The sequence below is a fragment of the Leptonotus elevatus genome, chromosome 20, assembly GCF_054856555.1.
Source record: "Leptonotus elevatus isolate MCC_2025b chromosome 20, RoL_Lele_1.0, whole genome shotgun sequence".
NCBI classification, from domain to species: Eukaryota; Metazoa; Chordata; class Actinopteri; order Syngnathiformes; family Syngnathidae; genus Leptonotus; species Leptonotus elevatus.
Window position 1 is genome coordinate 2206897 of NC_141258.1, and position 25715 is coordinate 2232611.

General features: G+C 43.0%; 2 protein-coding genes across 4 annotated transcripts in view; one reads left to right on the top strand and one right to left on the bottom strand.

Annotated features, from left to right (window-relative positions):
- Positions 1 to 25131, bottom strand: part of insyn2a (inhibitory synaptic factor 2A) — a 30035-nt gene extending 4904 nt beyond the window's left edge. The window contains exons 1-3 of one of the 2 annotated variants that reach the window (XM_086065018.1): positions 24730 to 25131; positions 13935 to 15018; positions 8948 to 9019 (exon numbers count right to left, since the gene is read on the bottom strand). In XM_086065018.1, coding sequence (XP_085921144.1) covers positions 8948 to 9019; positions 13935 to 15013 — 1151 coding nt within the window. In that variant the 5' untranslated portion in view covers positions 15014 to 15018; positions 24730 to 25131. Of the gene's footprint in view, positions 1 to 8947; positions 9020 to 13934; positions 15019 to 18438; positions 18528 to 24729 lie in introns of those variants that run through there. The other variant, XM_086065019.1, reaches the window with a different exon arrangement.
- The window catches only part of dock1 (dedicator of cytokinesis 1), a 90898-nt gene that overhangs the window by 37049 nt on the left and 28134 nt on the right, over positions 1 to 25715 (top strand). The gene's annotated exons all lie outside the window — the stretch shown is intronic.

Genomic DNA, 25715 nt, shown 5'->3' on the forward strand with positions numbered 1-25715 from the left:
ACATTTAAAATGAACCCCAAAGGCTCATTTCTTAAATTAATTACAAAAGACTAAAACAAATGACATTTTCGCTATAAACATGAGTAGTTTGAGTTTTTTTTAAAGCAATTTCGTTTTTATTTTTATTTTGTTAACGAAAATATTTTTGGAATTTTTACATTTAGTTATTTTGTTAGTTTTTGTGAACTAAAATAACCTTTAGCCGACCGACACCCACATCACTCACCAGACCAGGCCCCGCCTTTTAAAGTCACAACACTCTGTCACAGTTATAAAGTTGTTGAATGTGAGGATGGCGACCCCAAGTCGACAAAAATTCTACATGCACCACACAGTCACATTTTGATTTTTAATAATGCAAAATAAACTTTCATCCGATTAATCGATGAGATCATTGTGAGAATAATTGATTCAAGGACTACTTTCAAGCCTCGCTACATACAAATGCGGGTTGCGTGACGGGACGGGCGTATTCGTCGCAGCTTGCAGCTTTTTTAATTCTCACGATTTGTATTTTGATTGCAGCCTGGTAAAGGTTATTGTAGTTTGAACTCGGAGCTGCAATTAGCGCGACGTGTCGGTCCGGCGTGATCAATGACTCGTGTTTTTTGTCAGAAGCTAATGAGGATTCGCCGCTGTTGCCGCAAAAGTATTTCAGTGTGACCCTTTCATCGCTAACAAAGCCTTAATTGCGTCTATGCCAAGGCTCCGAGGGGCACGTTCTCATCCATTTCTGCCATTTTCTTTCTTTCTTCGGAAATCCCTCAAATGTACATACACACATGCGCCAACGCTATCACCATAATAGGCTTTTCCTTGCTCTTCAGAGTAAGACCATAATACTGTTGAGACCGTTGTTGCTCTCCGTTCGTGGCTACAAGTTATTATTTCCCTGCGTGGACAGAAAAGTCCATTTGAGCTCATTTAGAAATCTGTTATTTTTATATTAATTAATGCACTGGCGGCCGTTTAGATTTATACTCTGTGTCCAGTCGGTAAATTAGCATAGAATTGCTTTTAATCCCACCCTGCGTCTACTTGCCAGGTAGCAATTTATTAAAAGCAGAAGTCGAGCGCTCGGAAGGAGCGCGTTTAATTAGGGAAACCTTGGATGCATCTAATGCTATCATTAAGACTATTAATCTGTGTTGTGTCATGATGTGTTTGGATCAAAGCATCGAAGGGAATTTTTCAACATGAATAGTCAAGTATGCGCTACTTTTGCTCCAAAACCGCAAGAAACCCAGTATGGCTACATTTTTGGTGGCATCAGGAAACGGGATGAGAAAATAATAACAGGAAGCGAATCATCATAATTGATGTTTATGCTGCAGAAAAGACGGGAAGTGTGCCGTTTTGGTTTGAAGCGGCCATTTTAAGCTTGTTTGGGTGGTTTGACGAATCGCAATAAAACACTAAAAACTCGGCCCCCAACATAAACCCACAAAAAAAGTCTCAAGCACCAATGCTTGGAAAGACACAAGTCGTCTGCTATTTTGGTCTGAATCAGCCATTTTAGGCTCATTTTGACCCATTCCAGGTGTCCATCAAAGACAAACTCATATTTGAGCATTACTTAAGTTCAACCATGTACACTAGAAAGTAGGGCTGGTTTAAAAAAATTGATTAATCGATATCGAATTGATTTTCCTTTTTGAGCCTGATATGGATTCATAAAACCATGAATCGATTATTTTAGTATCTCCTTTTTTTCCCCATAAATTCATAAGAAAATAGAATTCTAAAGGCAATTTGTTTACATTAATGAAAGAAAGACCTGACTAATTGCACTTTAAGACCATTCAGAATCTTTATTTACAATTATTGAATGATTTAAACATTTGCGGCCTCCGCAAAATGTAATATAGAATTTGTTTGTGGCGTTTTTCATCATGCCCTTGAGCTTTTAAGAAGAATTGATGTTTCATAATTAATCAATATCTAATCGAATCGGGAAAAATCGAAATTGAATCGAACTGAAACCTTGTGAATTGAAATCGAATCGAATTGAGGAAATTCGAATCGATACCAAGCCCTACTAGAAAGAAAGGTTTGTGAATTGTGAAACATGTCAATTTTAGTTACTACATTTAGATGTGACGTGTTCCGGTTAACGCGTTGTTAACATCCGTGTATACAAGCGACTATAGCAACAGTTTTACCTCAGCTTTTAGTTTGAAGGAGGTCCCTTAGGAGGTAAAGGTCAGCGTGGCGACTTTGTTTGAAAAGAGTGCACTGAAAAGATAATCATTCCATCTTTTGAAGGGAGAGTTCCGTGAAAGATTTATCAGCTCTCACTTATCGGTGTCTAAATGTCATCAGTCGGGCTGCGAAAAGATGCTAAATGGACGGATGGATATATTTCCTCCTTTTTTTAAAACAGTTATTTGGTCCTTTTGAGACTTCGGACATTCATCTTCAGCCAAACGTATGTTTTGACTCATACCTCTTAAGATGGGCGGTGCGACTTTCAGGAGTGTTAAGTTGCCAATTGCAAAGCACAGAATGTCAAATGGAATACGTGAAGTGCTGGAAATGATCGAGTGGGACTCAAGTTTTTTGTTCCCGCAGTATACTAAACTGTACTGCTCTTATTTACTTATTACAAAAAATATACAATGGAAAATGACAATGTGAAATGGGTCACAACTACAACATGATACAATTCAGTCCAATTACGATGTGACAGGATTCATTTTTACTTTGATGCCATTCTCCGATTACAATGCAATATGATGAAGACCGATTGTGAATTTGCGATACACTTCCTTTTCCTTTCCTCGGGTCCAACTGGAAACGACACAGCCAGACCTGAAATCTCCCCGGCTTTGCCCCCCTTTAATCCTCCGCCTTCACTTTGTTCCTTGAGCGTCCGCTCGCCGATGCCTTCTCCTGTCGCCATGGTAACCGTTTTGCAGACGAGCCCCCGTACCCCAAAAAGCGACATCCTCCTGCACATGGTAATAATTCCGCCATATGTTATAATTGAATCAGATTTTAGCGGAGCTTAATTGATTTTCATCGACTTGTTGAATAGACTCCTTTTTGAATACCCTTCGTTCTATTTGTATATTTTTTTTTTGTCACTGCTTATTCAAACAATGCTTTCCCTTCAGATTATTCAACTGCGCTAATGACACGACGACACTGATGGATGAGACTGTAGTCTATGGTGAACAACCGATGGAGTCGCTCCCTAATTGCCATCGCTTATAATCTGCCTCTCTCTATGTTTTGCAAATTACAGTCAACCCGTTTATAGATGGCGATACGTTCAAAAAAAAAAACAATTGCAAGAGGTGAAAATCCGTAAAATTTCTTTTTTAATAGTCATCCTCCCACACACTGCCATTTTCACTGAAGCCAACCCCTTCGCTGCCGGCTGTTTTATTGGATTTTGACTGATTTTGCAAGGCCACATAATATTGTGTTCTATTGCTATAAAAACATGGTACCTACCAAAAGAAAGATTAGAGTTAAATATTTCTATCTGTTTCTGTTTTGCAGCAATTAGCATTAGAATATAGCTAAGTTTCATCATTATTCACAAATCTGTTTAAAACTGTGGGTAAATGAGCTTTTTGCAACATGGCCCTGGTTGATCTCTTATACTCTGCTGCCCTCTGCTAGACATTTTTGTAATAACTACCATTGCTTTAAACGAACTCTTCAGGTCATAGCCTGCATCAAAGCCTTCTGTATGCGCTTGCATTAAAAAACGACATAAAAAATGTATAAATACGTCTTTAGGACACTTAAAACATTTCAAATAGAACATATGTATACGTTTTTGGGAGCAAATGAGTTAAACACGCTTACGTAATGGTCAAGTCAAATTTGACCCGCAATTTAAAATACCCTAAATGTAATTCTTTCACTCTGAAGTTTACTTGACCTAAAAATACTCCAAGCACACAAAATGATATACACGTGGAGCAACAGATCATTTTTCAAAAAGCAGGTCGCTCATTAGACGAGGTACCACGATACAGTCCAGTTCAGACAGAAAGACTGTGACATAGCAGTGGGGCGCGGTATAGCTGGGGGGGGGGCACCGCAGACCGCATCAACGTGCAGAAAAATTCCATTACCACGGGTTCAAATCTTCTCATCTGCCTCATTGACTTTCCGTTCAGCCTCCGTCTTTCCCCGCCCCTCCCCCTTTCCACACCTTGATGCATTACATCACCCGACGATATGCCACGGATGCCGCTAATCTTTTCATCCCTCTTCTCACCCATTCGGATTCAAAGCCACGCGCTTTTTGTATGAAAAGCGCCGAATCCCTTCCCGTCGGCCGCGCTGCATGAAGGCGATAACGCATTCCGCCAATATGGTTTCGGCAATCTTCAAAAGGGGGGGGGAAGTTGAACTTGGCAATGGCGGCCGTGTTTGTGTATTCCGCTTGAAGTCCTCGGACTTGCATGCGGGGGCCGTGCTTCTGTTATTTGATCAATTGATTATGTGGATGGCGTGTGGCGTCGTGTGTTGGAATACTCGTCATAATGAATTGGCTTGACCCAAAGACAAAAGCGTGCTATGGACCAGTGACACATTTGTAAACATGTACAAAGCGACTCCTGTGCGATACGATACTAGTGATATGGGTACGATACGATATATATATACGATATGTTTTTTTTCAGGGCCAATACCGATTATTAGTAGTCAAAGACGGCGAGAGCCGATATTCATTTTTCCTAAAAGGGATGCATTTGAAAAAAATGCAAACTCCAGCTCTTACATTTTTTGAGTTTCTTAACTTTATCGAACAACTTTTAGGATTCGTAAAATATTGGTCAATAGACATCTTTTGTTTAAAAAATCTAACAAAAAGTTGAGGGATCTTCAAAAGTAAAAATAATAATAATAATAATAAAAAAGAAGTAAATAGCTCCCAATTGTTTTCTACAGTAAATAAAGTTTTCCAAATTTTCAAAATATCCGATTTTTTTTAAATTTTACTTTAAATTTTAAACAAAAACAGAAGGTGCAGAGAGTTCCCATCGTCAAGCGGCATCTCTGAAAATGTAAGTAATTACTTCCCTGAAGTTAACACTTTTTTTAAACGGATCTATTATCAGCCGTATGATTCTTCAAAATGGCTGATGCCGATATTTGTCATAAATGCTGAATATCGGATCTGATACAATCACGCTAAGTTGCGTAATTCTACTTTTACTGATCCCGATGTATTTATTTACACGCACCTCCATTTCACAATTTAGCTTATTTACAAATAGTCCATTTTTTAAATGACAAATGAATCAAATTAGAGCGAGCCTCCAATAACGATATGATTTGACTCGCTCCATATAGGTTGTGATGCAACTATATATTACATTAGTCCAAAACGTTTTAGCCCAACTACAATAAGATGAACACCGCAATGACTATATGGCAGCCATTCTACCCACGCGCACTTTTGTTTTCCGTCACGGCTCTGCTTGCTAACCTGGCTGCGCTTCTTCCTCCTTCCTGTGTTCTTCCACCTCCGGAGAGGTAGCTTTCATGGAGATGGAGCTAATTCGATTGCCTTTTAATCCCTCCAGCCTGCATCAATGCTTTTGCTATATTTGAGTCTGTGTCCAATCGACACCATTTTCTCCAAAACCAACACTGATCTCTATAACTGTGCACAAGACCTTTTAATAGGAAAACCCGGGTAAAGTTTCCAGAAATGAGACTCTTATTTGGGATTCTGTTGTTCTGCACGTGGTTGGGAGAGAGAGGAAGTGTTTCGAATGCGTGTGGCAGATTGAGGAAGTGTTGTTTTTAATAGTGCCGCAACGAATCTGAACAGATCCTTCCTGGTATAGCAAAATGGTTTGTAGCAATAGAAGTCAAAACACATCGGACTTCTCAACGACAACTTGTAGGGCTTACGATATCGGAAACACGTTTAAAAAAAAAAACATGATTTGATGAGTGACGGCGAACTAGCGCTATTTACGGTATATCTGGTCGCGACACATTAATTTGATTTTTTATAATATACTGGTTTTTTTTATTACATTTTCTTGAAAAGTTCTTGGGTGGCCGCCCAAGTATTAACATGGTGTGGGATCCACTGACACTAAAAACAGTTGGATCGAGAGTAACCCAATTATTATTATTATTATTATCAAAATTGGACCGATCCACTTTACGACGTTTCCGTGTTTAAGTTTGAATTAGCTCCGCTTTGCCGTCCGTTAGCAATGAATGTCCGTACGGAAACACCAAATATTGGTTCTGGCTCTTCCGCGCAAATATGTTTTAAAAAATTACTGTACAAAGTATTTTTGATGGAAATATCGATTTTAACGGGAAAATCCAACTTAAGTCTAAATTCGGGTTACATCGCCAGCGTGGGAACGGAACTCCGCCGTAACTTGTAATTACAATTTTGAAAAAGGATGATTCGATTCATCCCAGTTATGATACGATTTACTCCAATTATAATGCATTGCCGATTATATGTTATGATTGAGTGTAATCACGATCTGGAGCCAATCTTGATTCATGCTTTTTTGTACCTGGTCATATAAGCTTGCTATTGCACTGGAAAAGTATATTTTCGGGTTTACTACTGCCCATTCATATCAGTCACCGCCATTGATGGCGAAATGTTGTGATATTGAATTCTGCATTACTCCGCTTCTTTGACCAACCTGAATAATGCTTAGACACAAAAGCGGCGCGCTTCTAAATCAATTGGTACATTCCTATCGGCCAAGAATATCAAAGAGAGCACTCGGTATTGAGTTGTTGAAGTTTGTAAGCGGAATTGTAATTTGTGCCCACAGTAAAGGTTAGCAATGTTCTCCAGAGAGTCGCAGTCTGTCTTTACTCAAGCAGACACGGCAGAGATGAAGAGTAAGCGCACCGGAGGGAGCCGGCACGTTACTTCCCCGGGCCTGAATCGCACGGATTAAACATGAAACACTGTACTGACTCATTTCATAATACCTCGCAAGCTTCCGTGTCACTAACTTGTCCAAAGTCATCACGTCCCCGTCCCCGTCCCCGTCCCCGTCCCCCCTCCCCTCTTTCTGTGTCTTTAACATCAGCGCTGTTATCCGGCTGGCGTCGCATTGCCGCGCCAACGCTCGCAAACTTTGTTCACCTCCGGGGACGTACGTGATTTTAGCACACGCGACTTTACACACGCAAATCTCACGTGACCCCGCGCGTTTCACCTCAAGCCTATTTTTGTTCCCGGTGATTGTTGAGAGAGACAAAAATGTCACTGTAGCACCCAGCGCCAACCTCTGGCCCTAGCTCTTCAAGAGAACCTGGAACTCTAGACCCCAACGCTAAGACTTAGCTCCTGCACTCAAGTGTTAGGGCTAATCCCAAACTCTGGCCCGTAGACCACATCCCTAACCCTATCTCCTAACGAAGTGGTGGGCGAACTCGATCCTGCGGGTTTTGGGTGTTTCCCTGCTCCAACGCAGCTGATTCCAATCAACACGATCGGTATCAGAAGGGAAACATCCAAAAGCTGCGGGACTCCGGCCCTCGAGGACCAAGTTTACCCATGCCTGTCCTAACGTCAGCCTAAACAATGACCCCCCTTCACTAAACCCCAAAGCCCTAAACCATATCCCTAACACGGGCCCTTTAACGGCAACAACACATCCGAGGTCCAAAACCGGCGATATTGACCAATTCCAGTCCTCGAGGTCCGGAGTCCTGCAGGTTTTAGATGTTTCCGCCCACTAGCACACCTGATTCATATAATCAGCTGATAATGATCCTGATCCTCAGTGTCAGGTGTGTTGGTAGGCGGAAACATCTCAAACCTGCAGGACTCCGGACCTCCAGGACCGGAATTGGGGAACCCTGTCCTAAACCCAACAATACCTTACCCTGACCTCCTTCTGTTTAAGCCCTCATTGTTTTCTGAGCACAGATCAAGTCCGTTCAGTCACAGGCTTGTTGCGAAAGAGAGAGCGAGAGAAACAAGATTGAAATGACTGTTAAGAGGCAAAAAAAAAGCTGACAGAGTAAAACAGCTGCGACCACTAAAAGTAGTTTCATCGATCGCCTCTCAGTCCCTGCGCTCTTTAATCCTCCCAATTTTTTTTTCCTTGCTATTTGCCGTCAAACTTTAGCCCTGTATGTTGCAAAACTCAGTATGGATGCCCAGACTGTGTCTCAGTCCCTTATCAAAATCTCACTTGGACGTTTTTATTACTTGTCAGGTGAAAGTTTGAGAAAACACCATCTAAAGTTCTTCTCCAGAGCGGGTGGTGTTGGTCCAATGGAGATAATACCAGGATACCAATTTCCACAATGAACTCATTCACTCCCAGCCATTTTTACTGAAGCAACCCCCTTCGCTCCCGGCTGTTTTACTGGATGTTGACTGATTTTGCAAGACCCACGGAATATTGTGTTCTATTGCTATAAAAACATGGAACCTACCAAAAGAAAGATTAGAGTCTCTTCTTTTATTAGGAAAAAAAAGTATATTTCTATCTGTTTCCGTTTTGCAGCAATTAGCGTTATAATGTAGCAAAGTTTCATCAATATTCACATTCCTGTTGAACACACTGTTTAAAAGAGCTTGTTGATCTTTTATACTCTGCCACCTGCTGGCCGTTTTTTGTAATAACTACCATTGCTTTAAGCCACCGCTTCGTGTCAGAAGCTGCATCAAAGCCGTCTGTATACCCTTGCATAAATAAACATAAAAAAAAAACAGAGAAATTCCTTTTTGGGAGAGTGAAAGATAACATATTAAAAATCTTACTTACACATTTTTGGGCTTGAATGAGTTAATGTCAAGAATCTATAAAGTCCTCTACCTTACTGCTTGCAACTTAACACGAACCTCAAACCCCATATCCTAATATTTCATGCCTCCCCGCCAAGATCCTGTCACTTCCACACCTGCTTGTTGCTCCCCCAAGGAGGAACGACGGCTCATTTGTGTCTTTGAAGGGATTGCACCACTGACCTGTAAATAATGCATGCGCTGTTCCGGCATGTGTCGCAGTTGGCCGTGTCCTGTCCGGTGCGATAGGAGAGCCTGCAAGGGGGGGAGGGAGGGAGGGCGTAAGATGAGAAGTGGCGAATGTGTAATAATTACAGGCCTTGTTAAGCCGCTCGCGCGTCCTCGCCGGTGTCCGTCTCCTGCTCGTTAGCGAGGAGTCACGCCGCCCCGCTGAACGTCCGGCAAGCGGGAGTCGGGGGGGGGCATTAGCCACGCTTCACCGATTGGGAGTGGAGGTGACTCGGCGTGCTGCGCTAAGAGGTAGCTTAATCAAAGCCTGACCACCCGATTGGCAACATTAGCCCACAATTGCACCCGACTCGCAAGGGCACAGAAGCTAATTATTTTTTCTACACTGTCAGTTCGTCTTTTTATTATTGTTCTTTATTAAATGGGGCTTAAATGTCAGGCTACAGTTTACCTATTTTACTACTTTGACTTTATGTTTGCACAATTCCATTTTTTCGTTTCAGCTCAAGATGTGGGATCAATTGAGTGTTAACAACTCTTTCGATTGGCTGGAATTGATTTGATATTAAAGCAAAAAATGGGAGTGCGCTACTTGGCTGCAACCAGCAGAGGTGCTGTTGAGTCAATCTCAGCTAATTGTGGGAATGCTGTAGCATTCCCATATACGTCATTGTGATTTTTATTCTCCACACTTTTTTGCCGTGAAACAACTCCCACATAATACTTCCGATTTACACCTTTCAAATTTCAACTTGCTTTAAAAATTCATGCCTCCCGGGGTACATACCATCTGATTCCACATTACTTACAGTATTTGCACAATTTAACGTTAAATGTCAACTTTTCCCCAAATTCATTTTCAATGAGACTGACATTGAACATTTTCGAAGTACCACTTTCCACGCCCACTACCATACATACAACTGATCATCAAGTGCATTGTCCAATAACCAGGAGGTTGCAGGTTTGAATCCCACCTCCGACATTGCAAATATATCCATGACGGCGAAACTGGGTTCAATCAATCAACTCATCCAAAAGCAGATGTCGCAAATATAGCTGGCCACTTTTTGGCGCGGACGTCTGCCATTTTGGCTTGGTTCATACCCGTCACCCCCTTCCCACATTTCATTTGTCTTTATTGAGCTTCCAAACTGCCGTTCGCTTGTATCAATATCCCATTACGTTCTATCCCGAGTGTCCTCCATCCAACTCGGATTATTCAATCATCGGGCAGCCCTTGAGGATAAAATATGGCCATGCGTTATTGCTGTCTTGAGATTGTTAACGACGTATCCCTTTTTTAACTTGGTCTTTCCAGTAAAATGTTGATATTAGAGCCTGAGCAGGCGGTGCAAAGGCTCTCTTGAAGCTCAACCGTTTTTCAAATGTTTGTGAACATGTGGAACGTTACGCCAAGGACCAACGTGGAAGTGAGGGGGAGGAGCTTCATTTAGTCAAGTGCTTTATCGCCATCGATAGGGATTACCTATTAGGTTTGGGTGGCCTCCAATTCCTCAGGTCATTTGGCTATTTGCGGCAGGGTTGGCTGACACAACTATTGTGGCAGGACGTACAGAAAATTCTGGAAAATTGAACATAAAGTCTTTGCTTTGTTGTTGAAACAGCTACTTTTGGGCAATTATGTTGACCAATGCCTACCAGGGAATTTGTTCAAATAAGCTTCACCTTGAAGCAAGTAACCCGGACAGATGGCAAAGTTTTTGTTTGTTTTTCTGCTCTCTTAAGTTTGCTCATGAAAAAAAAGGGATACGAGGGCAAATCGAATGTGAGTGAGAGCATCTACTGAAGAATCATTTCTGTCAAGTGCTTCACATCTGTATTGCATAGAGACCGACAGCCAATCTTCCGGCATCTGTGAACTGCGATTCCAGCCCAAGACTCCAGTACGCAATTCCCAAGTCCACTTTTCTTGTGTTTTAGGCCTCGTAAAGAATTATTTTGGGTGCGATTGAACCCCTTTGAGTACACTGCAGGCTCATTTCTTCCTAAGGCAACAAAGCACTTCTATTGCTCCCTACGCTCGTGCCCAGCCACAAAGATAGCTACCATTTTATGTGGGTTTAATGGGATGTTTCACTCAGAGCAGATGTAATATTCTGTCTTGAGCACTGCAGAAAGGGTTTACCTCTATTTTGTGTGAGTGCGCGCGGGTGAGGGAGTGGGGGGGGTCGATATCTCAAAACTCTTAAATGGAATATTCGACATTCGGCTGTTTGATGACCCCCATCATCTTTTTGCTGCTTTATTACCACGTTCGATGGATGTTAGCATTCACATTGAAGCCCATAATGTCTCCTAATCATTCTCTCGCCAAGGTGCTGCGCCAGTCAAAAAAGGAAAATTAAACACCCATCGTAAATTCCCCGCTCCTTATCTAATCCTTTTCCCGCCATACGCTCTGACAGATATATCGGAGGTGTGGATGCGAGCGTGGTTATTAACGCCGTTGTGGTTGGGATGAGCGCAGGTGATACAGAGAAATATTTGTTAGCGTTAATTAATGGCGACATATTTTGGAGAAGTGACTATTTAATTGTGTGTATAAACATATTTGGGTCTCGAGAAGTCCTTGCCTGTGAAGTGACACAACAAAGTTTATTTACATGGAATTATTTATGTAGTAGTTGGCAGCTACTTGGGGCGAAGATCCACATTCGGACTTGGCAGAACCATAATTTCAGAGCCTCCAAAAAAAAGTTCAACAGAGCTGAAGTGTTGTTGGCTGCACAGGCTAATTTCTGATAAACGACACTATATTATGTTACGTGGTAGCAGTTACGAGCATGGCCACTGCAGCCTGGCAAATCTGTATGATTGTTACTCAAGTGTCAACATTCACAAAAAAAGGGAAGGCAGGGAAGAGGCACCCCTGCCTTTATATACCGTATGCATAATCAAGGCATACACACAGGTATAAAAACGGTGTGTGTTGCGGTAGATCACAGAAAGTAAGTCACGATCGTGAGAAAAGATGACAGTTGAGGGAGTGAATGTTAAAAAAAAAAAAGAAGCCACTGACAGATAACGCGAGAGACGAAGTCTGTGTCACTCACAGCGGGCGTCTTAAATGTAAATAAATAATTTTGCCAAAATATTTGTATCAACTGCTTGACGTGTTTCTTTTTTATAAAAATCTCGTTTTCTCCGCTTTTTGGTCAGAAATTGGTATCCTTAATGAAACACCCCATGTTGTACTGCTGATTATCAAGGAACAGAAAAAGCTATTTAAAAAAAGCCTTATTGTTCTGGTGAACGAGGAGAAACTACTCTTTCTAAATTGTCACGCAACACAATAGTCTTGAGTCTTGACAGATGAGTCAGAATGCTCGAAAATGGAACTTTGCTTTGAAAATGGCTGTCAGTGAAAGAATTACGTCGCAGTAGTTTGAATTATAATAAGATAAGTAGAACAAATATGGAATAGATCCATTTGGAAAATGGCTTATTTGTGAAACTGTTGTCCTGAATGACTCCACGTTCTGACTTACGTAAAAATGTGTCGTCACTGGACCAGAAAAGCCGTGCGTCACCTTGGATTCACACTCTGTCGTCGTCTTAGTAACTAATTCTTGATCCTTGGGTTATTTTTACTGAACCAATTATTTTATTGAAACCTCTTGGTTGGAATTGGAAAAAATGGCGCATTACCTAGCACCCCCCCCCCCCCATACAGGCAGTTCAGGGAACTAATATAAAGTCGAGCCTCTTTTATTTTTTATTTTTTTTTATAAGATCAGCAATCAGGAAACATCTCAATCCACAGAAATGCCCATTTCACCCCGTCTCACGCTGAGCTAATAAGACAAAATAAGGCCTGTGTTTAGCAGGCCTTCTCTGTGGGAAGCTGAGAGCAAAGGTGCCATTAGCTGTATATTTAGCACCCTGATTTCTCCACCTTTAAAGGTCACCGTGCCGTCTTGTCTTCACTGATGGCAGATTTCAAAAGAGTACAAGATTTACGGAGCGCCTACAATACGTAACTGCTGTCCAGTCAATTTTCTATCAAATGTAATTATACACACAGCTCACCTGTATGTAGCCTGCGGGTATTTTTAACTGCTTAGCAGTTGGCATTTGTGCAAGTAGTCTGGAGCAAATTTCTTGCGCCCTGTTTTTTGTTTTGTTAGTTTTTTTTGGCTCAGCTTGCGGAAAATCTTAACAACGGAGACATTGCTAAATGTTTAAGTTTTGCGCGGGGAGACCAATGGTGAGATGAAATGGTATTTACCTGTTTTTCTCTCACAAAAATTAACAGGTCCCCTGAGATGAGCGATTTTTATTCTTATTTTTTTTTGCCAGTCCAAACCTAGAAGCATCTGATTGCCCTTGCAATTCTCTCGTCAAATTGGCCCTTTTGTTGGCCTCTTTTCCGATAAACAATCCTCTATTTTCCAGCAGCCTTGATACAATCTGTGTTCTTTTATAAAATCAGTCGCCATTGGACAATAAATGGGTTTTTCCAAAGTCTGCCGGCACACACTGGAGACACCTTTGGCCATGGCATCACACGCACTTCCCTGCTGGAAATAGCCATTAAGTCGTGATTGCTTGGAAGGAAGACGAGTTCTAATTTACATGTCAGCAGGTACATTGATTCGAATGTGGATGTGGTGGAAATTCAGACCGCCAATGACTACGTTTTCATGCAGGCTATAACACTTTTAAATATTGCCAATATTCGGGTTTTCTTTTGACATTTGTTTCTTTCCGGTCGTCTTTTTACAAATATATACGACCTCCACTCCGAAGCACTCAATCTTTTGGGCTATTTCACACAGCGCAACCCCAAACTCAAAATGTTTTCAGTACAGGTCAGTTTTAGCCACTCCATTCTGCCGCTAGGGAAGTACCATTATGAAAAGCTTGGTCATGTTTGGTGACGGTGTACTCTTAATTCATTCAACGGGATCCAAATGGAATGATCCCAAAGTGTGAAGTTCATGGTGGAGCCACTTACCCTTCTCTGTGGGCCTCCCCCTTCTCCAGTTCTTGTATCACCCCGAGCAGCACCTTGATGGTCTCCTGGCTGGAGCTGATGAGGTTTTCCATGGCTTGAAGCTGTGCTTTAACATCCCCGTCCTGATTCATAGGCACTATTTGCTTACAGGCCTCCTGGTCAGCCAGTGGCGTCCGCTGGGTCTTGTCGGCGGCGCGACACTGCACCCGCGCGGCGCAGCCTCTGCCGGCACGCGGCAACGTCTCGCTTTGCAGCCCGTTAAGCTGCAGGCTTTTCTTTCGCTTGTGCCGTGCCGACAGAGTATCCAGGCACTCCACTTGCGTGAGGGAGTTCCACGCGATGGGCCCCGTCACCTTGGAGGCCCTGTCCGGCAGGGTTCGCGATCGGGACGTGCCTTCCTGTCTTTGTGGTAATCCCGCGCCGGCTTTGAGCGGTACGCTGCAGAGCTGGTAGTCCGAGTTGACGGCGCAACTCGGCAGCAGCGCATCCTCGCGCTGGCCGCCGGGCGCGGTGTGTTGCTCCACCGTGGCCCCGCGCTCATTAGTATGGAGCAGCGCTTTGGTCCGCCAAACTCTGCTCCCCCCGCAGGCTCCCTCCTCCCCCGCCTCGTCGTCGAAACACCGCTGCGCGGTCGGCTTCACCTCCACGACAAAGCCGTTATTCTGACCTCTGTAGGTTTCCACGGCCGCCACGTGTTTAAACGTGTGCCCTTTCTTGCGCTCGAAGGGGAACGTCTGGTAGCGCTTCTTCAGGTCGGGGGACGTTTGCACCCCGGTACTGCGCGTGACGTTGGGAATGGATCGGCGGGCAGGGACGGTCATGTATTTGCGGTACGCCGCTTTGTAAGAAAGAGGATTCCCGTCCTTGGCCAACTCTGCCTCCCTTTGCTCGTTTTGCGCCTCGCAGATATCCTTGAAACGCACTTGCAGGGCCTTGTTCCTCTTCCTTACCTGTCGACTGGTGTCCAGAGAATACTCGACTTGCAGCGCCAGCGAGGCGGAGGGCAAGGGTGCCACCGCAGCCTCCGAGTCGGACTCGGAGTTGGTGAGCATGCATCTGCCGCCCTCCTTGCTCACCATGGTTCCTAAGAGGCGTGGAGAAAGATAGGGAGTCATTCGCCGATAATGACTGGGTTTAGTCATAAAGCTTTGTGTTTTACGGGGCTTTAAGATCAAGTAACGGGGATAAACCTGCATAATTATGGCAAAGATCACGATTCTTATCCTTATCCTTATATATATATATATATATATATAAACGATAACGACGGATGTGACTTTATGACAGTCCGCATGTGGACAGCATTTTCGTACTGCTTTAGAGCGCCTCGTTGTTTGCACGCCATGATGACCCGGAGGTAACTGTAATCTTTAAGAGGATGTGTTTTCATGGCTCAAATGTGTAGTTAAGGTGCCTGACAACATTACTTGTTGAATGGCACAAATTTAGTCCCTAGGATCTCTTCATAAGTAAAAAAAAATTATTAATAAATAAATAAACCTAGAAAATCCCTGCGCCTTTGGTACTACCCACCTATTAAGGCATTTGGTCCGAATAATCTGTTGGGATTTCTCTGTAATCTCATTCTCTATGAAACCATAGACTCCAATTTTTTTTTGGGCCCCTTAATCCATCAATTCATCCAATCCACTTAATTCTTGTTTCAGTGGTCCATGTTTTTCTTTCTTTTTGCATTTTTTGTTCTTGTTCCCAGAGCGGCCGCCGGTTCACAATGGCGTCACACCATTGGCTATTATTAACAAACGCCGCGTCTTGCTTGGTTCACTTTTATTGTCTGACCTTCAATAGAAATAACTCCTAATGCAACCAGAGAAAAATATTTTCATTTAGCTTCATCTGGTTTAACAAATATACAGTAAAACCTTGCGGATTTAGAGACCGATACCAAAATGTGTATGTAATTGAGATTTTATTACTTTGACTCACTGCTACCTCGAACTTTCTTTGCATCATCTTGAGGAGTTTACCACCCTGCTTTCTCCGCAACTTTGCAAGTAGGTAATATTGTGAATGGTGAGTCAGATTTAGTGTGCCTGCCAATATGTATATCCAACCTGAGAAGAAGGTAATAATTTAGCTTTGCGCAGGCTCTTTAACTCTTGCAGCTTGACACAAACACAGTATAGTTCCTGGCCCGCTGATTTACAACAAGCAAACACTCGGCAATCTCATATAGATGTTGAATCAGACAGGGCAATTATTTCCCGTCAGCTTATCTTGCGTCGCCGCCGCGCTCTGTCAACAGGAAAAAGGTGGCCCATTTCAAAGCACTCTGTTTATTTACCTGCAAGCCACACAAGGAACATTTTCGTCCCCTGAACCCACCCCCCCACCACATTAGCTCTCCGGCTATTTATTGTTGAATTATGCATGAAGGGGAGGAGCCGTCTTCTTTTTCTATCTTAACAATCTTATCTACGGGCCCTCTTTGTTATTCTGTGCCACACGTCCGCACTTTCCACGTCACTGCAACACCTCGTTCGCCCTAATTAAAATGTGCCTATTTTGCAGTGAAGTAAAATAAATACTCCACAGTCTCCACTTGGCTGCAGCACTGTTTCCTCACTCACTCTCCTGCATGAAGTGCCTCTTTTTAACTCATTCACCTGCAGCCATTTTCAGTGAAGCAACTGTCTGTCTGTCTGCTCTGGGATTAACTGTTTCTCCTTATCACGGAATTCTCCGCAGTCTCCACTTTGCTGCAGTACTATTTTCTTGTTGCTCTCAGTCTCCTCTGGGATAAAATGTATCAAAGTTTGCCATTGAAAATTTGTACATAAAGATTGTAAAAGAGTTTCCGGCTCGGTAAATACAGTCGTGAAAATTTTTGGTGGGTGGAGCCAGTGCAGTTGTCAATGTAAACACAGCGGGGGATCCCATTAGGGGAAAGCAAAAAAGAATAAGTGAGGACCTGAGACTGTTGTGTCTCGTGGTCCGTCAGTGTCGATGTTTGTGCAGTGCATGACATTTTAAATAAGAAAACCCCTTATCCCAAAATTCCGACACCCCTCCCCCCCCCCACTCTCCAAATGAGGTCACCGCTGTTCTCAATAGCGAGACGCAATGTTCAGGATTATGCACAGGGACAATTTGAAATGCCACCCCGCTCGAAATAATCTGATAATTAAATATGAATTGAGTCAGCCTGCGCCGACTCTCTACCACGCATACTACATCGCATGCTGCGTTTGCCTTTGATACTTTTTTGACGTTTTGGCATCACTGCGGGCTCTTGACGTATAAATCCTTGTTATCTTGATTTGTGAGAACCAGCCCCCCCACACCCCCCCCCCTCCTCCTCCCCTTGGCCTCTTGCAGAAACAGCATGACTCATCACGCAAAGTGTCTTCTTCTGAGAATGGCCCGCTTTTTTTTTTAGGGGGGTGGGGGGGGGCACCTCTCGGGACACTTTGCAGAGAGTGTCGGCTTTTCAGAGAGCCGTTTCTTTACAACACCACAGCAAAGGCAATCCAGATTACCGCAGCAAAACAATTAATTACTCGGTGATGGAAATGGTTTTTCACATGCTAATTGAACACGACGCACCTTGAATTCAAATATAGCCGTCGGCCCAACCCTGACTCAGCAGTTTTGCATGTGACAGCCGTCGCTGCGGGTAAACTCGTAAAGGGTTGAAATGCCAGCGTTCAGCGTTTCCAACCCCAAGGGGATTTAATGTTTGCCATGTTGTTTTTTATACCCCAGACTAATTTTGTCTTATCTCTCGCGCTCCATCGAAAGGGAAAATTCATTAATGTTGTGTGTGTGTGTCACAAAAAGCGTAGAATTAATTAAGAGCAGGAAAATGTGGCTGTACATGTCAATGAGGGAGAAGCAATGCAAAGAGATTTTCTCAAAATGTTGGACTAAATCAAACAAAACAGCTGGACAACCATTACATTTGTCTATGATACTTATTGATACAAAATGAAAAGGCCCTCTAAACTTCACCCTGAGGGACACCGTTTAATGGACTGTGGTGTTACCCGCCCAAACGATCAAATACACAAACTAAATTGTCAATTTGGCCGTTTTCAGCGGACCTTTTAAAACAAGTTCCTCCTTGAAATTTTGTCCGATTGCTACCATATTCGAACCCACGTGTACTTGCCAGATGGGTGACTCTACATTTCCGGCTATTGAGTTTTTGTCATTGCACACAAAGTCACAAACCTAAAAAAAACGTAGGTGTGCCTCCAATGCCAGTTTCACCTAACATGAAGTTTAATAAACATGTTGAGAAGATGGATGGATCTCTATGCACGGAAAAGTCACAAGAATCTATATCCAAAAAGACACAATAAAGGCTGCCAGTTTGGGTTGAAACTGCCATTTTGAACTCAGTTTTCTACGAGTCTTTCTAAAGCGACCTTACTGTAGAGATTTTGTCGTATTGCTACCAAAGTTAAGCAGTATATAAAAATAAAAAAAATCCAGGCAGAGCATCACAACGAATTTTGATGACTCACCATAAAACACCAACCTTTTAATAACTCAACTCCCGAAGGTCAGAGCTTGACCAAAACGTCTCGAGGGTGATGAAGATTGCTGAAGAGATTCATAGACGCCTCCTAGTGTAAGAACTGGCCGGCTCCCTTCCCCTGACGGGAGTGGGGGTGCGAGCACCCGTTGGTCGCTGCTTGTAGCTTTGATTAATGTTGTTCCTCCAATAAAGCCGGAGAAAATCCAGCAAAAACACGACGGCCTTGCTGCCTGGATCCGCCAAAGGAATTCCCACTCTCCTGCCGTGACAATTACAGCTGTGAGGCTGCCTGAACAAATGAGCGTTGCGGCGGCGGCGGCATGATGGAAGTTGTCTATAATCCTGCTTTATCTACTCTTGTTTTGTCTCTCTCCTTTTCCCGCTTCTTTCTGAGCTCATAATTACAAATGGTTACGAGTGTTGTGAAACGTCTGTGATCCGCCTCTTTAAAACTCTTTCATGCTGCTTAGGTCAAATTTGACAGCTAAAGAAATACCCAAATGTTATTCTTTTAACCTGAATTTTGATGACTAATTCGATCTAAATACAAAATAATGGAGATACTTAAATTAGGGCTGTTCTGATTCCAATACCAATCATGCATAAGTGAGAAGATACTCATCATGATACCAGATAGTTTAGTCATTAGATGCACATTTTTCAATTTTAGAGCCGCTTGCTAAGGATTATTTGCTCTCAAAAAGGTATAAAAACATTCCATTTTAAATATTGCCATGGTCCCAAAAACATATTTATACGTTTGTTTTTTTTTTATATTTTTTTTAAAGCATACAGAAGGCTTTGATGCAACCTCTGACCTGAAGCAATGGTAGTTATTACAAAAAAATGGCCAGCAGGTGGCAGCAGAGTATAAGAGATCAACCAGGGTCATGTTGTATAAAAACTTTCCCCAGTGTTTCAGATTTATGAATAATGATGAAACATAGCTATATAAACAAACAGATAGAAATATACTTTTTTTCCTGATCTAAGAAGAGATCAGAGATCTTTCATTTTTTTGGTAGGGTCCATGTTTTTATAGCAATAGCACACAATATTCTGTGGGCTTTGCAAAATCTGTCAAAATCCAGTAAAACAGCCGGGAGCGAAAGGGGTTGCTTTAGTGAAAATGGCTGCGAGTGAATGAGTTATTAAATTATTAATTTTGTCAATTATTTTTTACGAGCTGCGGGTGATCCACAATAAAAAGGCATTGATGATCAACATACGCATATCACATACCTTTCTATGGAAATCAGTTAATCACGATCAGTGGTTGACCAACCGGAGCAGATTCGGTAATCACTGAAATTGTTCAAAGACTGAGAACTATGTACTATGTAGTACTGAATTGTGGAGATAATCGCGTTAAAATGTGTTTTCATCTTGTTCGTTTTACAGATTTTTTTGGGGTGGGGAGCGTCGCTTAAATACATGCTTGGGAGTTTGGCATGAGTCTCCTCTCCCCCACTTTACTGTATAAAAACTTGAGCACTTAGTTTGTACCAGCAGGTAACTGGCGCAGTTAGCAATACCGCCACCCCAAAAATGCGTCTTCACTTAGGATAGTCAGCTGACGTGGCTGCTTAAGAGTATTTCTTGGAGACATATTTGACAGCCAGTGTGTGGACCGGGGCTTCAGGTTTGCCTGGCCACTTTAGAGCGCCTTGTTGTTGGCCTCGAGTGCATGAAAGTCTGACTTTATAGCCAGCATGGCGACTGGTTCCCATTTGTCTGAAACAATAATTAAGGATTCATCATCATCTATTTGTTAATGTTTCACAAGATTTGAATACATTTTGAAGGTTCATAATTTGATATAGACAATTATTATGAGGATAATCTTGGCCCGTAACATTCTCTATCGCCATAGAAAAGGAACAGTATGTAAGGGTTGATAGGACACTAGATTATGCAGTGGGGGTGCGGGTTCACTCGGAATGCTTTGACAGCCGGCACGGCCGGTGTGTTTTACAGCCGCTGATGGAACGACAGCGTTATAACGCGCCGCCACTCTCCGGCCCAAGTGATTGACTGCAAAGGTCAGCGTCGAGGCACCGTCAGCCAAGCGGCGCTACGGCAAATCCTTTGTGAGTTTAACGCCGGCTTAATACCCTCAAGATTAAAAGGCGGCTGGAAATCACAGGATTTTAAAGGATTGTCTTTCTGGCGGTTGTCGCTAAGGCCGACGAGCCAAGCTGTTGCCAGGCAGCATCTTACTTAAAGATCTTCTTCTTTTTTTTTTATCTGTGCTGCGGCGAGGACTAGATAACTAAAGTGTTGTTTGAAGGCCGCGCAAATGCTAAGTAACCTTTTTTATTGCAATCGCAGTCACATTCCAGCTTCAGATCAGATGAGGATGCTTTGCAATGGTACCAGAGTAGAAGCTCATTTGCATACCTGTTGAAGGCAGTCAACAGGATTTACTAAAACTGGTGTCCTTGCAAGTCCTGCTGCCAAGTTCTTGACACCAAATATTTGTGCAAGTGAAATTCCATATAAGACTCCTTTTTTTTTTTTTTTTTGTGCGTTGGGGAGGAGCTACTCGAAAGTTTTTCCTGCATGGTTACGGAGAGTTTTCATTTTCTAAAGGTAAATGACGGTTTACTCTAATTTAATAAATAAACGTAATTTATTTACTTGTGTGTTGTCGCTGCCAGATTTGGAAGCTTATGTAGTTGTTTACATGCAGGGATATCAGATATGTAAGTAGTCAGTCAGTCCCAACAACAAATATCTGCATTTTTTAGGGATTTTGGTGCTGCAGTCACCTGAGATAAGGCAGGATATTTATTGAGCACGTTGGTGTCTACAGCTTTCCACTTATGGTAGAAACCTGTAACCCTAGACTCGGATGCTACCTTTGAGCAAAGAATCCTTCCGCTCTGAGTGGAATTTTCTTTACTTTCCCTGACTCCCTTTGCTTTGCCATGTTTGTAGTGTGCTTTCCCCCGCAACCAATGTGTGCTGCTGCTCTTCCTCTTTGGGGATTTCCCCTCGTGCCGCATCTAATCCATCCACACAGCTGTGGAAATCAGATCTTGCAGAAGACGCTGCGGAGGCTGCCCTACTAATCACAATGCGCTGCTTCGCCCCGCTCTCTCGCATTTTTTCCTTTTTGAGGAGGTATCTTCCACTTCTCTTTGTTGCGCTTCTCCAAAGCGTACGGGTATCGGGAGGTTCCGCCCCATCGTGGCCAGCAAATGCGAGCCGCCGCATGAAAAGCAAACAGGAGGGAGGAGTTATGGTGGAGGATGAATCAGATCTTGCTCATTGTGGGTCTTCCCCTCGTTAATATTTAATCTCCCTTCGCTCGTGTGTAGGCACTCAACTCGCGGTTAGGATTCGTTCCAGCCTGCTTCAATTGCGAGCCGTGAGCATGAATTTTTAATCAATTCAAACTCATCTAAGACGGCTTTTTCACAACTCGCTCCCCTGCGCGTAAGTTGCCGATTTCAGATGGGAGAGTTGAAGTTGACCTGCGGATTTTGCGGTTTCCGAATTACGGATAAACAGGGAAGCTGCGACCGCAGTGGGAATTTTAAAACCTGAGACTCTGTGCCTTCTTTGCGATGAAATCAATTGTCCCAAGCTGCTTTCACACACTGCAAATTAGCATAACAGTAGAGTCTGGGGTTTGTTCAGATGTGCCTTTTAGACAAAACTCATCGAGGTTGGACATTCACGGCGATAATTGCTTTGATATAGTTTTGGGATGTGTTGAGGTTGACTTGCAGGTTTGCAGGTTTACGACGCGGTGTCAGAAGTGGAATTCTACGAATAATGGAAGCTGTGACCAAAGTTTGAAGTTTAACACCTGAGACTGACCACACCCCCTTTGTGTTGACAGCAATTGCCCCGAGCTGCGTACAGACACATTCCCATGAATTTGCTGTAAAAGTAGAGCCGAGAGTTGTGTTCGGTTGTGCCTTTAGAGAGAATCTGGATTTCACATTCATACAGCTGGTGTGGACCTTCCCCTTGTTAATGTTAAAATCCAGATTTGGGATTGGTGGGTGTGATGTCAACTCGCAGATTTGCCAGCTTCTGACGTATTATCAGAGGCGGAATGTCTGGTTACCTGTGACCTGCCTGTTCTTGCTGCCTCCAGTCTTTTCTAAGACTCCTTATCAACAGCCACTAAAATACTCTCCTCTAAAGTTCATTGGCTTGTCTTGGTCTGATGCGAAAAACCGACAACCCCAAAACTGTACTATGTCCAATAAACTCCCAAGATATTTAAAAGTCTTCCCGTAGAGGTTCTCTCTTTGCACTCGACGCACACCAACATTTTCAAGTGAGTCATCCTCTCCGGAAATCGGTTTCCTCTTGACGAATCCAATCGAATGGCCGCCCTTTCAAGCTGCGGGGTCAGCGTCCTCGGCCCTCTCGAGAGGCAAACCGGGAGGTTAAAGATAGACTCTCGAGTGACAGACAAATGGCGGCGTGACATTTCGACATCCTATTTTTATCCCGTACGCTACAATTTGGGTTCTTTGTACAGCGATGTCAGCGTGCAATAACTCTTGCAATCATCACTCGTCACTCTGTGGGTGATCTCGGGGAAGATGCAATCAGATCAAGAGCTGAGTTGGAGGAGTGACACGTCGGTGAAGGGCGGTCACAACTCTGGATCCGCAGCATCCGTGCGCGCGTACACACGCACGCACACACACACACACACACACACGCGTCTTGGGCCAGTCCTTCTTTTCCTTTGGGCTTTTCCCTTCAGGGGTCGCCACAGCCAATCAATTGCCTCCATCTAAGCCCGTCCTCTGCATCCTCGGCTCTCACACCAACTTACCTTCGTGTCCTCTTTAACTACATCCATAAACTTGTCTTGGGCCAGTCCATGAATCTATATTAGTTTACGTTAAAGTTAATCGCTGTTCTTCTGCCAACTCGGGTCCTCGTAGGAACAGACCTGCCAGATCCTTCAGCTTTGCCAACAGTGCCCTCTAATCAGTCATTTCAGTCGCTCAATTTTCCACATATTTATGTTTGTTCATTGAAGAACGAATGAGATTTGGGCAACATTTCATCGCGAACATCAGGAACGTTAGTCATCATCCTCTCAATCTTCAAATGACTTTGACGATTGACATCACATCCTTACTTGTTCCACAATTCAGTCTCGGTTGATTCTTTTGATTGGTAAGTCGATTAGTCGATTGGCCTGTTAGTTGGTTTGTTATTTGATTGGTTAAGCGTTTTGTCAGTTAATTATTTAGATAGCTGATTGGTTGGTCAGATCATAAGTTATTTGAATGGTTAGTCAGTTTGCCAGTTTGGTCTGTTTGGTCCGTGGTTTGGTTATTTCATTAGTAAATTGGTTTGTTAGTTTAAAAAAGATCTAAAGACATATTTATTTCAGAAGGCCTTTTTGTGTTTTCTATTTTGTTGACGGTAACATGGTGATTTCAAACCTGCACTTTTTAACTTTTTTTTTTTTACCTGACACTGTAGCACTTTGATATTTCTTTGGAAATGTAAAGTGCATTACAAATACAATTTATTATTATTATAATTATTGTTGGTTGGTCGGTCGGTCGTAAATTACAAAATTGATCAGTGAGTCTGTCGGTTATTTTGTTTACTAATTCAGTTAGTCAGTGGTTGATGTTTTAGCTGGTTGGTCAATATGTTGGTTGGTTATTTGATTGCTAACTCAGTCGGTCACTTTACCACTGTTGGTTGGCGGGATGATCTGTAGGTATGTTGGTTGGTTTATTGGCTATTTTGGTTAGTAAGTCAGACTAAGGTGATTGGTTTGCTAGTTGGTTGGTGGGTCTGGTGGTTTGTCGTTTGATTCCTTAGGCATGTGGTTGCTCAATTAGGTTTGTTGGTTAATTTATTGGTAAGTCAGTGAGTTTGTTTGTCAGTTGATTAGCCAGGTTAAACTATACATTTTGTGGATTAAAACACTTTGCATCTGATTGTGATTTCCCTGTGTGACGTTAATGGGAATATTTATAATAATTAGAATAAGAATACATGTGGAAAAACTTCAGTCGTCATCTCCCTGACCTTCAAATCATGACTTGACGTGATTTCACCCATCCCTCCATTTGGCTGACGCGTTACCTGTCAGGGTTGAGCTGGAATCTTTCCCAGTTGACACCCCGGATTGGTCTCCTCAGTCACAAAATACAAAAACACCCGGAGGAAACCCATGCACGATTTGAACCCTTAATCCTTCGACCGTGAGGCAGTCAGTCAGATCTCTACCATGCCCGAGAGATTCTTGAACTCGACTTTTTTTTTTTTTTTTCTCATGATGAGACTCACCTCAGTCAGTCGTGCAGCGCTGAGGGAAAAGATGATTTCCCGCTTGTGCCCCTTGCATGCCCACCGACGGGCGGTAGGAAGGCTACGCCATGACAGAAGTTGGTAGGGCGGGCGGGCGTGCGGTCCAGTCGGGAGTCGTTGCTGCACATCGGCGTCCTGTGATGCGCCGTCCTCTAAGCCCCCCCTTGACTCCCCTTTTTCCTGTCTGCGTGACAACGCCAGCAGGGGCTCCTGCTTGCTCTCCCGCACACACACACATGCATCCACACACACACACACACACGCAGCAACAGTAACGTCTTTACGGGTAGAATATCCCCATGGCGCTTCCCCCGCCGCTGTTGCGGCCGCCGCTGCTCCTCACGCTGTGGCTTTCTTCTCGTTTCTGCATGCAAGCGTGTGAGTATGTGAGGTAGTCAGAGAGAGAGAGGGAAATAGAGAGAGCGAGAGAGAGAGAGAGAGAGAAAGCAAGAGGTAGGCGAGATAAAGAGCGCAGAGGGAGGAGGGTGGGACGCAAGGTGGGGAGAAAGTAAGAGTTCAGGCTTTTGACTATGCCATTAATTCTTTAAGTGTGATACTCATGCCATTAACTTGTTTGAGGTCCGTCTTGTAGTTTGTTTCCAATGCATTTGTCAATACATTTGCATTTAATCTTCAAGAACTGATTTCACATGCATTTAGGAGAAAACACTTTTATAAGAAACATTTTAATTTTATCGTATTTTAAGTACACTTAGTTTATTTTGCCGTATTTATGTGCAGTGTTAATGTTCAAACTGCACAATCTTACGGTAGCTTATAACAATATGAAATGTTTTTTTTTTGTTTTGTTTTTTTGTCTCGTTTCTGATGAACACTATGGTATTTTAATGCTCTGTTGGTGGTACTTGGAGAGGTTTTTTTATTTATTTTGTTAGTTTGTTAGTATCTGATGTAAAAGGTTTAGTCCCTCACTGTTTTTGTTACTGTACTTAGGGTAAATATTT